Source organism: Myiozetetes cayanensis, unplaced genomic scaffold, assembly GCF_022539395.1.
Source record: "Myiozetetes cayanensis isolate MyiCay16 unplaced genomic scaffold, myiCay2020 scf33, whole genome shotgun sequence".
Lineage (NCBI taxonomy): Eukaryota > Metazoa > Chordata > Aves > Passeriformes > Tyrannidae > Myiozetetes > Myiozetetes cayanensis.
The window spans coordinates 3524840-3545823 of NW_026087555.1; the positions used below are offsets into that span (position 1 = coordinate 3524840).

At 44.1% G+C, this 20984-nt stretch overlaps 1 protein-coding gene across 1 annotated transcript in view; it reads right to left on the reverse strand.

Annotated features, from left to right (window-relative positions):
- Nucleotides 1–507: 507 nt before the first annotated feature.
- AFF1 (ALF transcription elongation factor 1) overlaps nt 508–20984 on the reverse strand; it is a 71143-nt gene continuing 50666 nt past the window's right edge. Inside the window, exons 8-21 of the mRNA XM_050327373.1 lie at nt 20033–20087; nt 19864–19901; nt 18210–18366; nt 16056–16934; nt 13617–13714; nt 11543–11786; nt 10876–10967; nt 10243–10306; nt 9294–9430; nt 8476–8547; nt 7791–7884; nt 7645–7688; nt 6606–6838; nt 508–3930 (exon numbers count right to left, since the gene is read on the reverse strand). Of these exons, the coding sequence (XP_050183330.1) occupies nt 3809–3930; nt 6606–6838; nt 7645–7688; nt 7791–7884; nt 8476–8547; nt 9294–9430; nt 10243–10306; nt 10876–10967; nt 11543–11786; nt 13617–13714; nt 16056–16934; nt 18210–18366; nt 19864–19901; nt 20033–20087 (2329 nt within the window). The 3' untranslated portion in view covers nt 508–3808. The remainder of the gene's footprint in view (nt 3931–6605; nt 6839–7644; nt 7689–7790; nt 7885–8475; nt 8548–9293; nt 9431–10242; nt 10307–10875; nt 10968–11542; nt 11787–13616; nt 13715–16055; nt 16935–18209; nt 18367–19863; nt 19902–20032; nt 20088–20984) is intronic.

Here is a 20984-nt window from a genome sequence, read left to right on the forward strand (position 1 = left end):
GATTCCTTGAGGGAAATCCTCCTCCCATCACTTCAGAAACTAACCCATGAATAAAACCTGAGCAGACCCTTCTCCCAGCACTGAGCCCTGCAACACCTCTGTGGCAAACACAGAGCAGGATGCTTCAGCCACCACTTTCATGCCTTGTCTCCTGGTTTTCTTGTTTTACTTGTTTGATTGTCTGAAACTAACTTATGGGATCTTCCTGCCAGGTAGTGCTCAGATCCAGGCTTTGCTGGTTGTCAGCAGCTGGTCCCAGCAAAGTCATCCCTGAATCAGTTTTGGGAGGAGAGGAGGCAGATGTTCTGAGTCGTGACTCTCCTGCTGCTCTGAACACCCATTCCTGGTCATTAAGCAAAGGGCAAGGGGCAATAAATGGGGCAGCACTGGAAACAGAGATTTATACCTAAACCACATTCAGAAAGGAAACACTAAGGCCATTCAGAGAGAAAACACAAACTACAATTTCTCTACAAGAAGCTGCGAACACAAGAAGTCTTGCAACACTTCATAACAAACATTAATTTATTGTTTATTTCCCCACATGAATGAATCAACCATCAACCATCTTGGAAACTCCATCACACACAGGGCAGAAAAAGGTTATATACAAGAGGGATATACATCCCCAAAATAAGATGTACAGATTTATCACGGAAACCAAGAGGGACGGGAGAGGACAAAACCAAAAACACGGACATTGCAGTCAGACTTTGACTTTCAAGAGATCTCTATCTCCATGTAAGTTGAGTTTTCAACTATTAAATAAATGGCATCTTAAAAATAGAACATTTGACAATATCAACACATGTATTATTATTTCTTTTAAATAAATATTGCATGGAAATGACGCTTCTTTGCCACTATAGCTGCCTCTTTTCCTTCTGCAACTCAACCATCATCTCTGGTTTTCCTAGGATTAATGGTTTGTTTCTTAATGGCAAATGGTATTTCCTCCACTCTTATGTTTTGGTTTGTGTTTTTATTTATTCTTGTTTGTTTTTTTGTAAAGGCCTGAATAGGCCCAGATGAAAATGATGATTATCCTTCCTAACCCTTTGCAGGCCTCTGACCCAGCTCAAGGTTGAAATATGATGGCTTTTTTAAAAAATTTCCTATTATTTAAACAGTCTTCTCTATGTCCTGAAACAAAACACAGCTCCCTGCTGTGGAGTTTGGTACTGATGCTTCCACAGATTGCTTTTGAAGTGAAAGCCCCCAAGTAGCTCCCCCACAACCTGCTCATGACCTCCTTTCCCTCAAAGCCCAGGGGAGTTTGCCCTAGGAAAGGGAGCAGCCCTTGCATGACCGCTTCTGCACAGCAGCAGAGACAGTCAGGGATTCATCTACCTTCTCTGGGCATCTTCTTACTGGTTTTGTTCGCCCAACACTCTTTATTGAGGTTTGCAAGGAGCAGGGCAACAGATAATCCCTATCTGGGCAGCTCAGGACAGGCGAGGACAGGACCTGGAGCACCACAGGCGGCAATGAGCTGGATGTAGGACAGGGGCAGCCACATGCCTGCCTAGTAGGTTTTGGCAAGTGGTTCTCCAGGGGGAAAGTTGTGAGCCAGTGGCTCTCCGATGGGAACCTGGCCTGACAGCAGGGAGGGACATGGGTGCCACACAAAATGAAAGTACCAGAAGACCCGTGCCTCTGCTACACCTTATGCTTACCCTTAACACGCTGCTACAGTTCTTGCAGGTTCCCACAGTGGTTTTCAGGTTCAGTAAAGCTTTCTTTCTTCTTTCCTCCTCCTCCTCCTCATCGGGTGATCCTAGAAATAGCTTTGTCTAAAGACAAAGTCAGAAGGCGGCATCGATCTACTAATCTGGGATTGAGTTCCAAAGTACACATTAGCCTTCAGGCTGGTTGCCCATCCCCATGTTTTCTGAGAACAAAATGGTTAATGCTGAGCCTCTCTCTGTCCCTGGCTCAATCCAAGCAGTTGCTGCTCCAGGGAGAAGGAGTGCAAATGAAATTTGATAGGTAAAATGGGGAGGGAGGAACACGGACCTTCCTTCCATTTGTTAGGACAGCTCACCCCTGAAATGTACTAAGGCTTTTAACAAAGAGAACATGAAAGGACCATGTCTTCAGGGTGTAGGAAGAGTCAACCATGATCCCAGCAGTCCTGCACTGCCAGGGGAGGTGGGAGGAGAGCTCCCTTGTGCTCAGGACCAGGGCAGAGCCTCAGCACACTCCAGTCACCCCTCACAGAGATGGAATGACTCCAGGTTTCCCTGTGGCAGGGGCCATTTCTACAGAAACTACTTTTGGAAATGCAGACCTTTTGCTGATATTTACTTACTGCCCACTTTCATGAGCCTGTTCAAAATCACGAGCGGGTATTTTACAAAGGGTGTACTGCTGCATTTGTGCAGAAATGTTCTTCCATTGTGAAATTATGTGGAAAAGGGAGAATTTTTTTTTGTAAATACAATTATTTTAGGATACTATCTCTTCACCACTCCAACAGGTCTGTCAGAGATACGGTGAGGGAGGTGAGAGGGCACCAGAGGGCTAAGGCACACTCTTATATGAGGATGGTAGGACACTGCTGTCACACAAGAAATCTTTGGATAGAGAAGGGTGTCACCTGACTAAACAAGCAAACGCCATGGATGCTGCCTTCACTGATATCGTGACAAGGAAAAATGCTTGCAAACACTAATTATTCCCTTTCATGTTCCCTTGACAGGTTTCTAAGTCACTGGGCCCATTGTACAGTGTGGCTGAGGAAGAGCATGTGAGTTCTGTCCCACACAAAGGAGACCCACTTTGGTATCAAATCCTGCTCTTAGATATTCATCAAGATCCCCAAGGGTTGCACCTAAATATCCACATGCAAAATTTGTCTTATGTTCCACATTCAGCCCCCTAGTCCCTCCTTAATGAGAAGCGATTCCTCCATGTGGAAGCTCTTAGACCCAGAACAATGTCCAAGCAAGATCCAGTGCAGTTTTGCATCCCCACCCACCAAAATGACAAAAAGCAATCCTCATTGTGACACCCCTCAGAAGAGAGGCAGAGCTGTTCCAACCACATCATGTCATTTTGCCATCCCAGCTGTTTGGCTTACAAGGCTGAAACCGAGCAAGACCTGTAGTAACATAATTTGAGTGCAATGGGCATGTATGTCCACGAGAGCACAGCAAAGAGGACCAAAGCAGTGATGATTTAAAAAGTAAACTGGCAGCACTGAAGGCAGTGGGTTCCCCAATTCCATCAACTGGCTGACGAAAGCAAGAGGGTGAGGATGGAAAGCAGGCAAAGCAGATCCTTTTGCTGTTTTTACTGTAACTTATTGCTGTCTGGTGCTGATGAGGTTGCTGCTCACTCTCTGGGGAACAAAGACACCAAAGATTGCATCCGTGCTTGCTAAAACGACTTCTCCGGCATGTTTTCTGGGCACACAACTGCTGCAGGCTGTGGGATGTTGCATAACCACCTCTGGAGGCAGATTTCCTTCTTGTCAGCATCATGTGCAACTCTTGTCCTGCTGGTTATTTGTAACAGAAATGTTTCAAGACCATCAATACATTGGGCCATTCAGACAATTCATTGCACTTCATCATTTTAAAGGAAGGTGCCATTCTCCATCTCTTCTTTTTCAAGGCAGCAAAGTGCTACCCTAAAATAACACAGTTCAAAGATTTTCCAGTGTAACCAGATAACTTCCAACTTTATTTAAAATATTTTCCTTTGCAGGTGCTTGTATTGAACAATAAAGAAGAAAAAATTAAACTGTTTCTGAGGCTTCAAAAGTGCAACAAACTTCAAGGTATTTAACCACCTGGAGAACCAGTTAAGGCATATTTGCTTCCAGTCTCAGCCACTGTAATCCCTGTCTGATGTAGTGTACCAGGTCAGTCAGGCTACTGGTCAGTGCCAGAGCACAGGTTGCTTTGCTGAGTTCAGAAAAAAACTCTGGAAAAAAAGGAAGAGAGAAAGAAAACATTTGGTTGGTTTCATACAACAGGCACATCTCCCAAGGTGAGAAGGGCAGTGAGGAGCAACAGCAGCAGCCCATGGTGAGTTGTTCAGTCCAGTTAAACAGTGTTAATGCCGACAGCTCAGCAGGGTTAGAGGGCTGTAAAGTATAACAAGGGCACACAAGAGGAAAACACTTGCACACACATACACACACTGACCTGCCTCCTCATGTGTTCTCTTAAAAGGATATTGAGGCTCCATGGTAGCTGGATAAAAGTTTGGGTGTTCACACCACAGTCCCTGCTTCGAGTTTTCCCCAGATTTTAAACAGGCCAAATTTGAGTGTCTTCCTGAGCAACACTCAGAAGCACACAGACCTGCCATCAGGCTGGGGTCCCTTTTCTGCTTTCATACTCAAACCTTGGAGACACCATGATTTCTCCACTGAACAGATTTAACAATTCCTGTGGGTTGTCGGGTTATACATCTGATTTGGACTGCTTATAGCTGAGCATACCAGGCAGATCCCACAGTCCTCCTATCCCATCACCGACTTCAGGCACCATGCTCCTCCTCTGGCATAGGCAGGAGGTGGTTCTTGCAGCACATCTGAGCCCACTGTGAGGTGCCGGCCCGCTGCAAGCCCTGCTCTGTGCTGGCAATCATCTGTGCAGGTGACCAAAAGTTATGGAAAATTCTCACACCTACTTTTTTACAGTCACCCTTCCAAGATATTCCTGTATGACCAGCCTTCCAGTCACATGGCTTGTCCCAGTCCCTCAGTCTCTCCAGCCTCAATCATGTTGCCAAGTACCTTTTCAGAAACCAGCCATTCTCAGGTCTCCCTTTTGACACACAAAGATTGAGGTTGCTTGGCTGTGCAAGGAACTCTTCAGAAGCAGAGTGCACAACACTTTCATTTTAATACTTGCCAATTCAGAAGCAGAGAATACATCTCCCCTGATTTTCCTGCTTTTGTTTACTAAATCCATGTCTAAAAAATTTTGTTTATAAATCCAAATCTTACAAAAGAGTTGTAAGCAGAGACAAGGAGTCCAAAGCCCCTGTCTGTATCATGTGAAAGGAGAGGGACTTCCCATCCATGCCTGCAGCTTCAGTTTGTGCTTGCTGGCAGAGATTAGAGGTTGGAAGACAACCTGTTACAGCCTCATGATTCGTGGCACTGCCCTGAATTACGGCGAGGAGTTGGGTGGGTCCTGCTTGTAGACCCACCAGAAAGCACTTCAGCTCTGCACAAGTGATTCGGACATCGGTTACAACTAACTGCTTTCCACTAACTTAGGACTTCCCTGTTTTAAGTATCTTGAAAGCAGAAGGTCAATGCTCTTTCTTCCTCCTCTTATGCCCTATGAATTGCATAAAAGAAGCAAGGATGTGGTCTTTTTTTCCGTTTTATGTTCTCACTCTCTGTACCTCTGTGCCTGTATACTACACTGAATATCAACAAGTTCCAGTTCTCAAATGTCTCCTGAACAGTGACAACAACCATCAAGCCTACAGGAATATTTACTGATCTCCTGCACAGATCCACTCCCTTGAGAATATTTACTACTCCAGTCATCATTTCCTTACATCAGAACTGGCCACACAAAGCGGGTTTTGAATTTAGTCTTGACAAATGCAACACTGTGCTCAGGCTGCCCTCCCACACATTTTCCTCTGTGACTCACTCCTCTACCTTACTAGCAGCAACCTCCGTTGCTTCTATGTGACAGTCTTTTATCAGCCTTTTGATGACAGAATCCAAAACACCACACGTGAACTGCTGCTGTGAGCACAGATTTGCTCAGAGGACAGCCAACAACCGGTTACTTTATTTAAAGGTGACTTGCAAAGCCTTTTGAATTTCAGCAATCACCTCATTAGTGTGAGGATTTTTACAGCCTTACAACAACTCAGCTAGGAACTGCTTATTTTTCTTTTGCAAGTCTCCCAGTGGGTCATGGCAATGCATCTCTTCGCCCACAGTGGCTCACAAAATGTTGCATTTTATGAAAAATGACACTGTAAAGGCCACAGGGGATGGCAGGTTACAGGCTGAATTGCACCCTGTGGCTTTCACATATTCACCACTGCTTGCACCACAGGACAGTACAACATTTTCAACAAAAAACCCTGTAAGATAAAAAAAGTAGCAGCAATTCTAGGAACTGCTACAGGCAAATACTGGGCATGTGCCCAGCAAGGACCCAAATTCAAGTGCTGCTCAGCTTCTCTGTTAGGCAGAGAAGCCAGCTTAACCATTTTCAAGACAAAACAACTTGGAAGATTGACAAAAACTAAAACACAATGCTATAGGGCAAAAAGATGTTTTTAAACAAAGTGAACCAACTCAAAAAAGCTCAGTGCCCAAAGGGCAACTTCTTGTTATGCTGCTTCTGTTACCATGAAGCGAGTTGGCTAGTTTCCTGCACTTGATACCCTCATCCCTCAGTTCTTGGACATTTGAAGATCCCAAACCAACCTTTTAATTGGAACACTCATCAATATAACACCACCAAGTATCTCTGCCAGTACGTTGTGGTTGTCTATTTCAACATATTTAATGCTTTGATCTTTAGGTGCTCGCTGCACTGAGTGATAGGATTTAAGCAAGTACACATAACCATAACATGTGAGACAGGAAAGACAGAGGGCAAAGAACTTACCCTTATTTTTTCTGGCCAGTGTATCAGCCTTTTCCCAAATTTCATAGGCATGGAGGATATAGGAAGTGATGTTGACATAGGAAGAAGTGACGCTTGAGATATGCGAGGAGACAGTGACTGTAGAGCCAACGTTGTTGTGGCCACTGCTGTTGCTATCATTTGATCCTGGCTGAGAGCTCACAGAACCAGCAGGAGAGGGTATTGGAGAAAGAGGAGAAGGCAAGCCTGTGCTTCTGTAGCAGAAAAGAGACAGCATCATGAATGTTCTGCTTCAGAGCTAAAAGTCTTTCCACAAGGTTGTCTTATGCCAGGAGCTATCCGGTGTCATACAGGCCTGCAGTATGGAGTGGACTGTTGAAAAGTGAGATGTGTTCAGCTACACCACAAGCAATTGTCCTTTGAGTGCAAGGCCAAGTTTTTGGAAGTGATTTGAGAGTCTAAAGACTCCTCTCAACAAAACAAAATGTGAGACCAGGCATCAGAAAGGGTCACCCATGCACCTTCCAAAATCTACACCTACTTTTGAAAGTCTTCAACAGATTATCCAAGTGTTTTTTCCTAATGTTTTCCATTTCAGGCATGCTGAAGCTCCCCTCCCATGGAGGTTGGAGTTTTTTGACACCTACTCAAAGCAGCCAGGCCAGCCTACACACACACTTATTTATAGACCTAGAGAAGCTAAACGTGGTCAGCCACCCGCCTTACAGACACAGACTGGCTTCATTACATCACTTCACCCCCACCACTTCAACCAACTTAATTTTAGTCACTGGTATGACAGGGTTTCCACCACTGCTCTCAAAAGGCCATTTACTTCCCAATGAACTGTACTATGCAAGGTGGTCAAAAAAATGTAACTAGAATCAGCACCACTGTTTAAGTCCAAACATCCCTCTCTCAGCCACAGAGCTTAGACGGGACAGATGTGGAGTTTGGTATCTTTCTGCCAAATGCAACTATCACAGCACACAGAAAAGCTCTTTCTTACTCATTATCATTAAAACACACATAAGACAACACACAAATTTTTAAATCTTACCTTGCAACACCTGGAGAAGGCGCTTGTATTACTCTGAAATTACTCTGCAGCAAAGAATAAAAAACTTGTTAGTTTTGGGCTGTTCAGCTGACATCGGTAACTACTGCAGCAATCCAGCTGGCAGCTTAGTAATACCTGTTCCCTACCTTGAAGTGGTCATTCAGGAGTCTGGAATACCTCATTGCAGTGTCTTTTTTGTAACCAAACATTGACATGTGTAGAATGGACTGGCAGCGCATGCTGTGAACGAAACACACCCAAGCGTCAGTGTTTGTGCTCAGCAGTCATCAGCCTTGTGGGACAGAGGTTGGCACACCTCAGCTGTACTGAAAAGCCAAGAAAGCTTAATATATCTCCTCCTTCTTTTCATCTTAAAAAAAAAAACCCACTTGTGAAAAAAAAATCACAAGGGAAAGAAAGAAACGAGGAAGGGCCCTGTCTGTTCTTTTATATAGACAGGTGCCCAGCCTTTTAGAGGTGCCAAAGGCTGAGTAAGCCCCCACCCAGAAGTGCCTCAGCCATGTTTAGCTACAGCTTCAGTTACATGGTTCAAACATGGGCAGCCAAACTGCATTCTTTCACCTTAGGTGAAAGCCCTTATGTGCTCTCAAGTTACAAGTAGATCAAATTTTAAAGCCTCTGTCTTCTACATGTGGTCCCTTGTGATCTTCCAGCTTACTTTGGAGATGTTTCAGTTAATTCTAGTTTTTATATTGTGGCTTTAAACCTTGCATAATTCTAACTCCCATTCCTTCATCACTGATCATAATGGGTCTTTTACTCTATCAAGTCTCAGAACATGAAGGAATAGAAAAAAAACCAGCTACGCACCGTAATACAGCAAAGATTTTTCCATGTGGAGAGACTGAGGAGTCTGCAAACGGTTTCAATGTCATAATGAATCTAAGGAAACAAAATAAAGAGAACCTTGTCAGCCATCAGTGTGCTCTGAAGTCCCACCGTTTATGAAAAAACAGTGCATGCCACTACCCCAAAAACAGGTCCAAAAACCTGGAAGCCTGCTCTAAGTCCTTAATCCTGACAGCAAGAACTTTTGCATGATCTTGAGCAGAGGACTGTGTCTCAAAATGCCTTTTTTCCACACAGCAGGAACAGATGTGGCCCCTTATGTGACTTACTCTCCTCTTACATGAATTAAGGGGTCAACAAGTAGATGCCCCATGTGAGCCACCTACAGGTCTGGGGCCCAGAGAAACCAGGAAAAGTTGCCTTCAATCAAGCTGCAAGACCTTTGGGGCACAAACCGTTCTTCTGCATGCCAAACTGTTGGTTTGTTTTTTTAAACTGAAATACTACTGAGCTCACACGCACATGCAAATGCAGATCTGGGTAAAGTAAAAACTCCTTCACCTCCTCAATTGTCATGACCAGTGTCCTCTGGTGTACCTCAGCTGCCAGGCTTAAATGCTGAGGGGGATGTGGTGCTAGCTTCTGAAAAGTAATGCTGAAACATTTCAATGGATTTGCCCCTGGGGTCTCTGGATGGTCTGTGTCTCAGGTTTGTACAAGCAACCCCAACTCTGCTCCATGGTGGGAATCCAGAGGTGTCACAGTTGCAAACAAGCAATGTGACTAATCCTTCCCCTCCAAACATGCTGCCAAACCATCATGCTTTGAAAGGCACTTACTTGACAAGAACTATGGTGTCGCTGAGTATGCTGTAGGCTGATTTTGGCTCTAGTGCATCTGATTCCAAGGCAATCCCATATTCGATGAACAACAGGGCAGCCTCTAGGTACTGAAAGGCCTTTCCAGTCTTGTCAGTCTGTTTGGAAGACAATTCTCATTTTCAGTCCAAGAACAAACCCACTTCTCTCAAGTGTACTTGAATTCTTTTTTTCCTCCCTAGTCAGGCAGCTTTTGAAGAAAGAAAAAGATCTCAGTCTGGTGTCTGGGTGACAATTAGAGGGTTCTCAATAGAACCCCTATGTGGCCCCAGTCATCAACTTTGCATGCTCTGGCTGTTTATATCTCTCAGTGGTTTCCTCAAGTAATTTATTATCTTCACTTTATTCAGATATTATTGTCTGGTCTTGGAGGTTTGCCTTCTGAGAGGTAGAGGGGGCCTTCCCCCTGCAGTATTCCCTCACTTCATTTTCCCAGGTAAATGGCAAGTAGCAAATGGACATTATCTCATGGAGCCATAATTAGCAAAACAGTATGTTCACCCGTGCCCACCGTTACACTGCAGAGAACAGAGAAAACCAGTTAGATTTGCCAAGGCAGTTTCGAAGTCTTGGGCACCAGGAACACAATAACTCTCAGGATCCTGACTTTTCCCAACTTCTTAAACTCTTTGAGAACTAACTGTCTTCCAGGGACTCTTTTATCGCTCTGCAAAGCAAACAGGCCTGCTAACCTCAGACAGTGTCAGTTCTGAATCCTGTTCTTTAGAGGAGTTTACACCAAGGAGAAACATCTGAACACATGGCAAATAAAGACAGCCTCCCAACACATGACTTGAACATACTCCAATATGGAGTATGGAAGTCATGTTAGCCAGCGAATGTTATTCCCATGCACACAGGTCTGGATGCAAGAGCTGGTTAACATTTCTAGCACAGGGCCGAGACTTACCATTGCATCAGCTTGGTGCTTCAGCTTCTGGGCCTGTTCGAAGTAGTATTCCTTTGAATGCTGTCTGAATTGGGGACAGAGGGGAATAGTTACTAAATGAATGTTGTCTTCACACAGAAAATTAATTGATTTCTTAAAAAATATATGTTGGAATAAAAATTATAATCTATATTTAGAATTGAAAAACCACCAGAAGATAGGCTATGGGAACAAATTTATTTTCTCATTCCCATGGAAAGATAGTAGTTATGTCATCTATCATTCCTCTAGTACAGTCCCATAAATACATTTTGATTGAAACATAAACTTGTCAGCACCACACACACTCATCTGAGACCAAAAGACCTTGCATTCAAGTTATCTGCTTACAAGAGAGATGGTACCTAATTTCCAGAGTAGCTTCCCTCAAACCAAGTACTGTTGTAAACCTTTGCTTTGCTGTAAACCTTCACTTTGTGGTGGGTGGGGTAAATCCCAGTCACCAGAAGCCAGCACAGGGTAGGTCTCCCACATCTCTCTCTCTCTCTTTACTCCCAAAAGAAGAGCTCATGAAAAAGTAGAATGGTGGCTGCAGGGCCTGCCTTGCCTCACGCCTCCAGAAATACCGATGAGGGGTGTAAAATAAAAGCTTACTTTTCAAACTTGACTTGAGGTCTTCTCGGCTTGGAGGTACCATTTGGCAAAAAAGGCACTGGGAAAGGTTTTGTGTCGTCCCTTGCAGATCCCTGAAAAAGCACAGAGATAATGCTGGTGAGAAAGTTACGCATAAACCAATTCCTAAGCCTGGTTTTCCTAAATTTCAAGAGAAAATGTTTATTTGTCACAGGCATAGTCTATTCTCCAGGCTCACCTTCTTCACCTTCTTCCCCAGCAATCCTTCAAATAATGGAAATGGAAGCTTGGCTTCTCACCTGACTGCTCATGATACTTAACAGCATTCAAACTTTTCCCAAGCATGGAAAAATTCAGTAGCAGTTTTCCTTGCACAGGGGCTAAGAGAGCAAGAAGACTGCTTTTTTCAGGGCTGCTAGCCAAGGCAGGAATGGGTAAGATCTGTTCACACTTATTTCCAACTTAACCACACAACAATTGTTGATTCTCCATTAATGACTAGATTGCCAGGAAAAAACAAGCAGTTAGAAGCCTGCTAGTACAGCATTCACAGTCTAGCTTAAAACAGACACAGAACATCATCTTAGACCACACACCCCAAGCCGCTAGTTAATAGCCATGTAATTGAATTTTATAACCCAGAAATGCAAAGATCCAGCTGCAAGGATCATGAACAATGGATACCTACTTTGATGCCCTTCAACAGTTTCATATGATTTCCCTCAACTTTCCTGTGCTTGGCAGACAGAGGATCCTTGTCGTTGCTCTTGTTCCTAGCAGGGTTATCCACGGCAGGCAGATCATCAGTCTCAGTTCTGGGTCTCTTTTGTGCCATCTTGGTTGACTTTGGTGCAGGATGTGCAGTAGATGTGGGTGGCAGTGGTGGGGGCAACACATCTTTCTTCTGGGTTTCAAATGAAGTTTTTGGTGCTCTGAAGATGGGAAGCAAATTCATATGGTGCACATATATGTAGAGATTTTTTAAAAATTTATTTAAATCATGTACTAATACTTTTTAAATTCCTCTGGACGCGTGAGGTGACTTGTTAATAAAAAGAATCCAACAAACGTAAAATGAAATTTCAGGGACTTTATGTGCATTACATATCACAGCTTCAACTACCATCAATATACAAATAAGTTGCTTTTCAAAATAAGTCTCAGAACTTGTCCTCGGAGCAAACGCTTGCAACCAGAATACCAGGATATTGCAAAAAAGGCATCCCTCCAACACAGCCCCTTTTCACTGAATGAGGGGGTAATTACAGCGACTCAAACCCCTGGGACAAATCACCCAACAAGGCAAAGGAGCTACAGCACTGCTTCTCTCTCTCCCTTTTGGTAGACAGCATCTTCTGTGGTCAGAGATACTCACCCTGACACTTGATCCTCTATGTGCTTTGACAGAATTAAACTGAATTCTTCCTCTAAGACTTGTCAGCTCAACTAGACAACACAAAGTTGAAAGGATTCAACTAGCAGAGACTTAAAAAGCTCTGCTTTTAAATGGTAGAGATGATCACATTTCATAATACAGAGGCATATTAGATTTCTCATCATCTGAAGTTAGGATAACCAGGGAACTCTGGCAGCTCTAAGCAGCACCAAATAGCTCTGAACCTTGCTTCACCACTGCTCCTTTACATCATTGTTACTGAGCTTCTCAAAGTTTTCTAGAAAACACTGAGCAGTGAATCCCGGTTCATTGACTGCAGCATCAGAAGAGGAAGAAATTAAGTTAAACCCAGTGAGAGGGCTCTGGTGTGATGTTGCACATCTTGCCTAATTCTGCTGTGTATGGGACAGTCCTCTCCCCTCTTTCACTACTCATTTTTTCTCACAGGATAGTGCCTACTCACCGCACACATGCTCCCCAGCTTCTCTACCTTGGCACACCTGATTCTCCACAGAGCACAGAACCATCCCCTGACCTGATCCAGTGCACTCTCTCCCCAAAAATGCATCCTATTCTTCCCACTCCAAAAGCCAGAACACAACCATAACAGGTGCTCATTTTCACTGAAAAAAAGGGAGCAATAAATCCCAGAGTTAAAGCTCTTCCATTATTACCACAGTTCAAATATCCCTTCACCCAACTAAATGTTAATCCCAATGCTTCAGTGCTTTCAGAGTATGCTTTGTCTGCAGAAAAGCAGTTTACTCCTGTTGTCAGGAAACAAACCTCAGCACTACATACCAATCCAAGCCAACACCTCAAATTCAAGCCACAGCCAAGCAGGAATAGAATGTAGTAGCCCATGACTGATGCATGAGTCTCCCCTCTCGGGAACACTGCCCAGATGGAGACAGGTTCTCGGAAGCATTCACTCTAGCTAAGACCTGGCCAAAATACTGGCAGTGCCCTGGTATGCAAATTACAGGGCAAGCTTTGGCAGGTCTACCAGAACACTGCAAATGCTGTGCTGGGATAAATGAGAAATTCCTGGCCACAAAGGCCACCTGAAATTTGGGACAGTCAGGACTCAAAAGGCACCCTGGTTATGTTTCTGTCGGGTCACACAGAATAAAAAAACAAAGACAACAAGATGATTTTAGCGGAGAAGTGAAATGCTCCCTGTTCTCTTTAGTGGTTGCTTCCGGGATGTAAAGGCAAATCTACAGCAGATTAAGTTTCAGAAGGCACATTATGTTAGGAGCAAGGTCACGAGCATAAGGACAGGAGACACCGTTCCTTGCTTTAACCTTGTAAAGAAAGACTTAGATTTATGCATCTTTCTGCCATCCCACCACAGTATACTCACTTCACTTTACTGGAGTCTTTGTTAGCTGAAGACTGCAATGATTTTGTTTCTTTTTCTGATTTCGTTTTCTTCCTATCAGTCACCTCCTTTTCTTCCCTCTAACAAGAAGGGGGAAAAAAAAGGAAAAAAAAGATCACTCAGGTTTTCAAAGTTCACATAAAGTACAGACCAAGACAGCCAAGTTTGATTGATTCTGGTAAAAAAACCCCCCACAAACAAACAAACAACAACAACAAAACCACAAACAAAACCAAAGAAAAAACCACGCACTCAAACAAGATATTCAGACCACCAAAGTAGGAATGGATGGATGTGGGATGGCAGGAATGGAACTTGTAAACCTGTTGCTGTTAATCATAAAAGTCAAAGGTAATCAAAGGTAAGGTACTTGCATGTGAGTTAGATCCCCCAAATATGCAGGGGAGGTTGTTTTTTATTAATAAGAATCTCACATAGGTGAAATTTTAACAGTCAGTTAAAATCTGGAGACCCCAGAACTGGATGCAGTACTCAAGGAGGGGGAAGTCTCACCAGAGCAGAGTAGAGGAGCAGAATCACCTCCCTCAACCTTGCTGACCACACATCTTTCAATGTAGCCAAGGACGGGGCTGGCTTTTTGGGCTGCAAGCACACACTGCTGGGTCACGTCCAGTTTCTCACCCACCGGAACCCCCGAAGTCCTTCTTTGCTGGACTACTCTCAGTGAGTTCTCCCTGCCCTGTACTCAAGTCTGGACACATCCAGGCTCCTATCACTCAGTGGGTTGTGCTGTGACACGGAGCCTACCTCTGGCAGTGTGCTCAGGACAAGGCTCCAGCACCGAGATCATCTCCACACAGGCATGAAAGACAGATGTACCTGGCTCAGCTGGCTGCTGTGAAGCCTGAGTCTCCAAGGACACTGATGCCCACTGATAGGATCGACAGTGAGACTCTGAAGTGGATTCTCCTGAAGCTGGGCACTGAGATTGCAAGGGAAGACATGCCTAACACCAAATAACTCCTCTCCTGGGTTTTTTAGACAACAGAAGAAGTGACAAGCCCATTTCCCTTTCTCCCTCTGCTCTGTAAGAGAGGGAGCTGCTGGGGTCTCTCAAATTTCTTCACCATTTCCCTGTTCTTCTTAATTCTCCCCCACAATCATAGGAGATTCAGAAAATAACAAAACTAAATGAAACCCACACAGGAACCATGGTTATTCACCCACCCACGCTGAGCCACCTGCTCTCTGAGGAGTAAAAAGGTAGACAAGCACTGAAATATCCACAGGGAATACCCATTCACCGCAGGGCCTGCAGCCAACTCTTTGTGCAGCTAAAGCAGCTGGCTGGAGGTATATTCACAGTTCCCTTCAGGAGTCAGCTTTCCAAAACCATTTGTGAGCAACAATCACCTCAGTTAAATACAGGGCTGTAATTCAAGGGAAAGTGACTGTTACTACTGAGGAACTCTGCAAAGGGGTTTCTGGAAAGCTCCTTACATCTCTAAAGCATCAGCATCACTGCCAGCTCCACATCAGCTCCAGGGAAAACCAAACAAGTTTTCCATCTATTTATCCAAGTGCCGAGATCCCAAGTAGGGTTTTGTGACGGTTGTTACCATGAGTGAGCCCGGTCCAGTTAAAAGTCTTCATTTCCAGAAAAGCAAAAGGCACAGGGCCGTTGCCATTACCTCTGGCAATAACACAGTTCCCGCCTGCAGAATTCATCCCTCCTGGAAGCAGTCATAACTGTTTCATGGAAAAAAATTACTTCACGTAGGAAATACTCAGACTGAGTATTGTAGTCTTTTCCTATGTGAGAAGTAATACTCAGACTGAGTATTGTACTGCTGACTCAAGACAGCAGAAGGTACATCCATGGGCAAAACTGAATACCACAGACTGGGGTGTCCTGCGTCAGTTCTCTCTCTTGGCAATCCGCGAACTGCAGGGTAGGTGCTCTCCCAAAACAGACTGAATGCACAGTGCAGGTGACTGCACAGAGATGTGCTTCAGGAACTGTGCTGCTTTTAATGGGGTGGCACGGGGAGGGGGTGCCGCTGCCCTGGGTTGAAAGCCAGAGAAACAACTGCCAGGGGGCTGGTCAGCCACATTCTGATATAACCTGCTGCTGAAAGTTTCTCCAGCAAAGGAGGGCTGAAGTTTTGTTGCCTGAGAAAACTAGAATTTAAAAAAAAACACTGCAAAAAAATACTTTAAAACACATATGTTAGACAATTGATAGGGTTTTCAGTTGCCCAGGAGGGGATTTGAGACCAATGAGAAACATCTGCAGATAGTTTTGATCCACATTCTCCTTAGAAGTGTCTAAACAGCTTTATAGGAGGAGCATAATCATTCATTATAGCCATCATCATAGGTATGAAGTGGAAACTTCACAGGGGTTTTTGAAACATACCTTGGTCCTGGTACAAACCCACCCCCACCTCCACCTCTCACCTTCCTCTTTTGAAGGGACTCCTCAGGAACATCTGTGGTTTTCCTCTTCATGTCCTGCTTCCTTGAACCAAGGAGGTCCTTGGTCTCTGTTCTCTTTTGGTGTCGGTCTTTGCTGGGGGGCTGAGGGATTTTCACCAGGTGACAGAGATCTATTTTCACCACAAGGCCGTCACGGGTTGGAAGGTCCCTCACTGGCGAGAGCAACTTCTCCCCAAGAGGCAAAGGTAGTTTCTCCTTGTGCAAATCCTGAGGCCTGTGGCTGCTGGTCCTGATGGGGGCTGTGCCATGGCCTTGAGGAAGGGGAATGAGAGCATCGCATGTCTGGGCATCTTCCATGAGCTTGGGGTCCAAGAAAGATTTGGCACTGGCCTGGTGGGAGCCCTTGTGCTTTCTCTTCTCAAAGGGCTCATGAGGTGCTGCCTTCAGGTATTTTCTGTCAGTGGATTTTGGCTTGACTATTTTTTTGACTTTTGGCTTGTCCTTGGAACACTGGTCTCTGACCTCCAAAGGACCAGGGTCACTCTCCACCTTCAGGCCTCTCTTGGACCCCTCATGCACCACAGGCTTGCTGGGCCTTTTGATACCTACAGTCTGTCTGGGCAAGGGCTCCTCAGCATGCACAGGAGGTTTCTGGCAGTTGTGTTTTGTAAGAAGATGAGTGTCCCGAGGAGCCCTGGCCACTTGGCTCTGGTGATGAGGCTCCCTTGGCTCAGCATGCCTATGGGAGGAATTGCTGCTGAAGCCCTGCTCCTGCTTCTTGCCCTCCACATGTCCATCCTCACAGGCAATTTCACTGAGACTCTCTGTTGGCACTGCTGGTGGGTTCACCTTGGTCAGCCAGTTGTCGAGTTGCCACTTATTAGAAGTTAGTGGCTCAGGCTGCAGATAAAAAGAAAAAGGAAGGATTCAAGACTGATGCTGTTAGGAGATTCTTCCATCCTAGCACAGTTTACCAGAGCCCAGAGACTACTGCCTGTAGGCATTAAGGTGTGTACTTTCACATGGAAGTACATGTTTCACATGAAACTGACTATAAACAAACTGGCCACATACACTAAGTTGATCTAGAGCATCATGGATGGACAGCTTGCTGAATAAAAGAAAAGGATAAAACGGTCAGTGGTAAATAGCTAGGACTTCACTAGAGGGAGAAAGGTCTTACAACTTTGTATTTTTAGGAAAATCAGGCAGAATTTGGTAAAAGAGGAGAAGTATAATATCTGTTTCCTTCCAAAGACACTTATATTGCAGTGGGCAAAGTCTGTAACTGAATTGGAGGGTAAGGAGTATTGGGGCGAGATGGGAAGATTGGCCTTCTCAAAGTTTGTTTTCAGCACAGAAAATTCTCCTTGTTCATGCACTTCTAAGGTAAAAGATAAGAAAGCCAGAGCTGGGGCAGGGAAGGAGAAATAAATTACAAGTTTTCTGGGCCTTGTTAACAGTACTTTAGAATTGCCAATATACTGGTTTATATCAACTGTGGTCTGCATATATAACCATGCACTTCCCAGTGGTCTAAGAATGTTTTGCAAGCTGGAGGAACTATCTGAAAGCATGGGACATAAGCACTTCTGCAGCACATTTCTAAAAAAATGCATGGTCTCAATTATGAAACTTTAAGATACCAATTTCTGTTTGCCTGCTTTCCCCAATAAAAGCCTCAAAAACACCAGTGCAGCACTATCCAAGCCAAATTCAACAGAAGCAAGACTAAGTACATTCCAGCCCTTTCTGCAGGTCTGATCCCTTCGGATGCAACCTGGGAGAAGATGAATCTGTCACTCAGGCACAGGAGCTGCAGCAACAACCCAATACCTTGGCACCTAGAAATGCTGCAGACGCCCTAGGCCAGCTGTGCTTCTCATCTGCAACTTGCTTTTGTCTCGCCAGTAAGTGCTAGACAATGACACCAAAGGACAAGGGGGAATACTTCAAGTTTAGGCATCTGAAAGTCTAATTACATTGTTACTAAGGGTTATTTAATAGAAAAACCCTAGAAGGAAAGTAAAGGGCAAGAAAAGTATGGTGATGCAGCAAAAATGTCAAGGGGGCACCTGAACAAGGACAGTGTTTCTGTCCTGACTGCACTGAGACAGCAGAGAGGCAGATGCAGGAGGCTGTGTTAAGCAGCCTCTAGGTTCTATTGGCATTCACCTCAGATGCTGGTGCTCTTGGAGGCTTGTTCACTTCACTGTCACTGGAGTGGCTCTCCGTCTCCGAGTCTGAGGAGCTCTCTGAGTCACTTGTGCTCCCTGACTCCGAGCTGCTGGAATGTGCTGATGCCACACTCTTGGGCTGAGACTGTAAGGAACTGCAAGGTCACCATGAGATAAAATTAGAAAGCAGCATGGGTGAAGGTTACTTACTTAGTATACTGCCATGTCAGTATTCAAAAAACAAAACTAAAACCCTGTGTTTTGGCACTGAGACAAGTGGGGAGAAGGTCAGAGGAATGTACTGCCATATTCAAAAAATAAAGAGCTGGAATAAAAAAAAATCACTGGAAATAATAAAACCTTCAACTCCAGCCCAGTCAAATATGTAAGCAGGATGCCACTGCTACAATGTAAAGTTTCATTTAGCCAAGCAAATTTTAAAAACCCACCAAAAGTGACCAGTGCTTTTTCTGACAGTTCCAACCCTCAAAATTAAAAATTTCCAAGGAAGGTGAACAAGACAAAAACATATATTTCAGGATCATTTCTGTTTTTTCTATTCTCCCTTCGAAGTTTTCACTTCTACATCTGTTTTACTTGGTCAAGCTGCTGTATCCACTTCATTAACAGTCACACCAAGCACAGCATTTCTTGCAACACCCTTTCTTAATCAAGTGTTTTCCTCCACATTGACAATGGGAGTGGATGGAATTGAAGGAAAGCTGTCACTTTTATGCATTAGTTTGTGTTTGGGTTTTGTTGCTTGTTTGTTTGTTTTTTGCAATTGGTTTACAAAATTAAAATGTTGATTTTTTAAGGTGTTGTTTTTTTGTTGTTGTGTTGTTTTTTTTTTTTTTACTTTGTAAACGGTTTTCCACATCATCATCAACACACTTGTATGATTTGGAGGCAAGCTTCTTGCTGATCCAAGACTGGTATCGTGAGAACACTCATCTTTTAAGAGCTTGCAGACACACAGATTGTGACAAAAATCAGTGTGCTCTTCTGCAAGTCTGACTTTGTAGGTGATTATCCTGTGCTTGAAGAATACAGATATCAAGCCAAAAATCTATGTCAGAGCTCTCCTACAGGAAAAATTCTGGGCTTCTCCACCTTTCTTCCTATAATGCTGGCATGCAGTTTTCAGTCTACCTTGATTATTGCTTCTGACCAACAATATATGGCAGGAACTGCTTACAATCAGCTGCCTTATCAGGAGGAGTTGAAACACTCTCAGTGAGTTTTACTAACCCTTTCCTGTTCTTTACCCACTTGGCTGTTTTGAGCTTCTTTGTGAACTAAAACTGGACTTGCACCTCCCCCATTGCTACTACTACTACTGAAAATCCTGTTAACTCCAGCATGACCTACATACACACTGGTGGAGGGGAAGAGGAAAAAAGAAGGGAGCAGTTGAGGAAATACAGTTCTGGTTCATAGGCAAATTCCAGCATGAAACAAAATTATTCACTTCTAATTGGAGCTTTCCAGAAAACCCCACACACTTAAGTCGACTTTCAATAGCAGTCAGAAACCAAAGCCTGTAGCTACAAGAGAAACCAGGAACCCTTACCCATCTACCCCATACATAGAAAGCATTTTTGTTTTTCTTCTTATGTGGTCTAGCTAGTAGTTTGGGAACAAACCTGTACCTTGGAGGAGCAAGTGAAGATGGTGACTTTTCAACAACCTGTTTTGTTCACAAAGACAAAGAGGAGAGGGGGAGGAAAGGTTAGCTTACAGAACTCAGAACAATACAACAAGTGGTGATGATTTAAAGGGAAGTCTGTGTGCCTAGTGTATAAAACATCTAAAACTGACTTGGTCGTCACCACTCTCTTCACTATCACTGAGTTGCAGGTCGTCCTGGAGCATTCTGAAAGACAACCAGAAGATAAATATCAGCCAAGGCAGACACATATCCAAGCAGAAGATACTGAAAAAGGTTTGTGTTTGCCAAAACAAATCAACCTCCCACATAATTTCTGAACATTTGGCATGCCTGAACTACTAAAACCTGTCATTGAATGCTTAAAATTACCTTTTTTTTCCTTTTTTACTCTATTTTTCAACTGACGTTAGGATATTTTGCAATGGAGGCCCATAGCAATGGCTGCCATCTACAGACAACAAAGACCAAGTTCTGTAAGGGGAATGCTCCTCAGAAAAGGCTACCTAGTTGACTAGCACAGGGTGGAAGAAGTCTGATCCTTGTACAGGAAGAGACCCAGATGCTCTCAGCCTGCACTGGCTCCCCAAGGGACAGAAAGCATCGTCTTCGCACCAGAAGTTGTGCATGTTCACGCTCTCCGCACCCCTGTTGCAGGGGTTCTTGTTTTGCTGCTCAAGTCTCCTATCACACATACATGAGTAAATGCCAAGGTCAAGCCTACCTCCTATTTCTTCTCTGCACAATGAACTTTATGCTCCTGCATATCCTAGCAGGAACTGTACTGTTGAGCAGTTTGGATTCCCAAAGTAGTTTACAAGTGAAGAGGTATGAGTTCTGTTTTACTACTGCTGGAAAAGAGAGCAGGTTGCCTGCAAATGCTTCCAAAAATATCACTTAGTTCTCTGCCTGCAGGTGGTAACTACTGTTGCAATTTCAATATATTACCAAGGTCCTTATTAGGTTGGAGGGGAAGGATTTTCAGGAAGGGACCCTACTTCTCCCGTATTGTTATTCCCCTCTTTGGCAATCATGCAGGCATCCCAAAGGGATGTTGGAAAATACTTGGGCAAAACTCTTGCTATTCAAAAGTATGGCTATTAA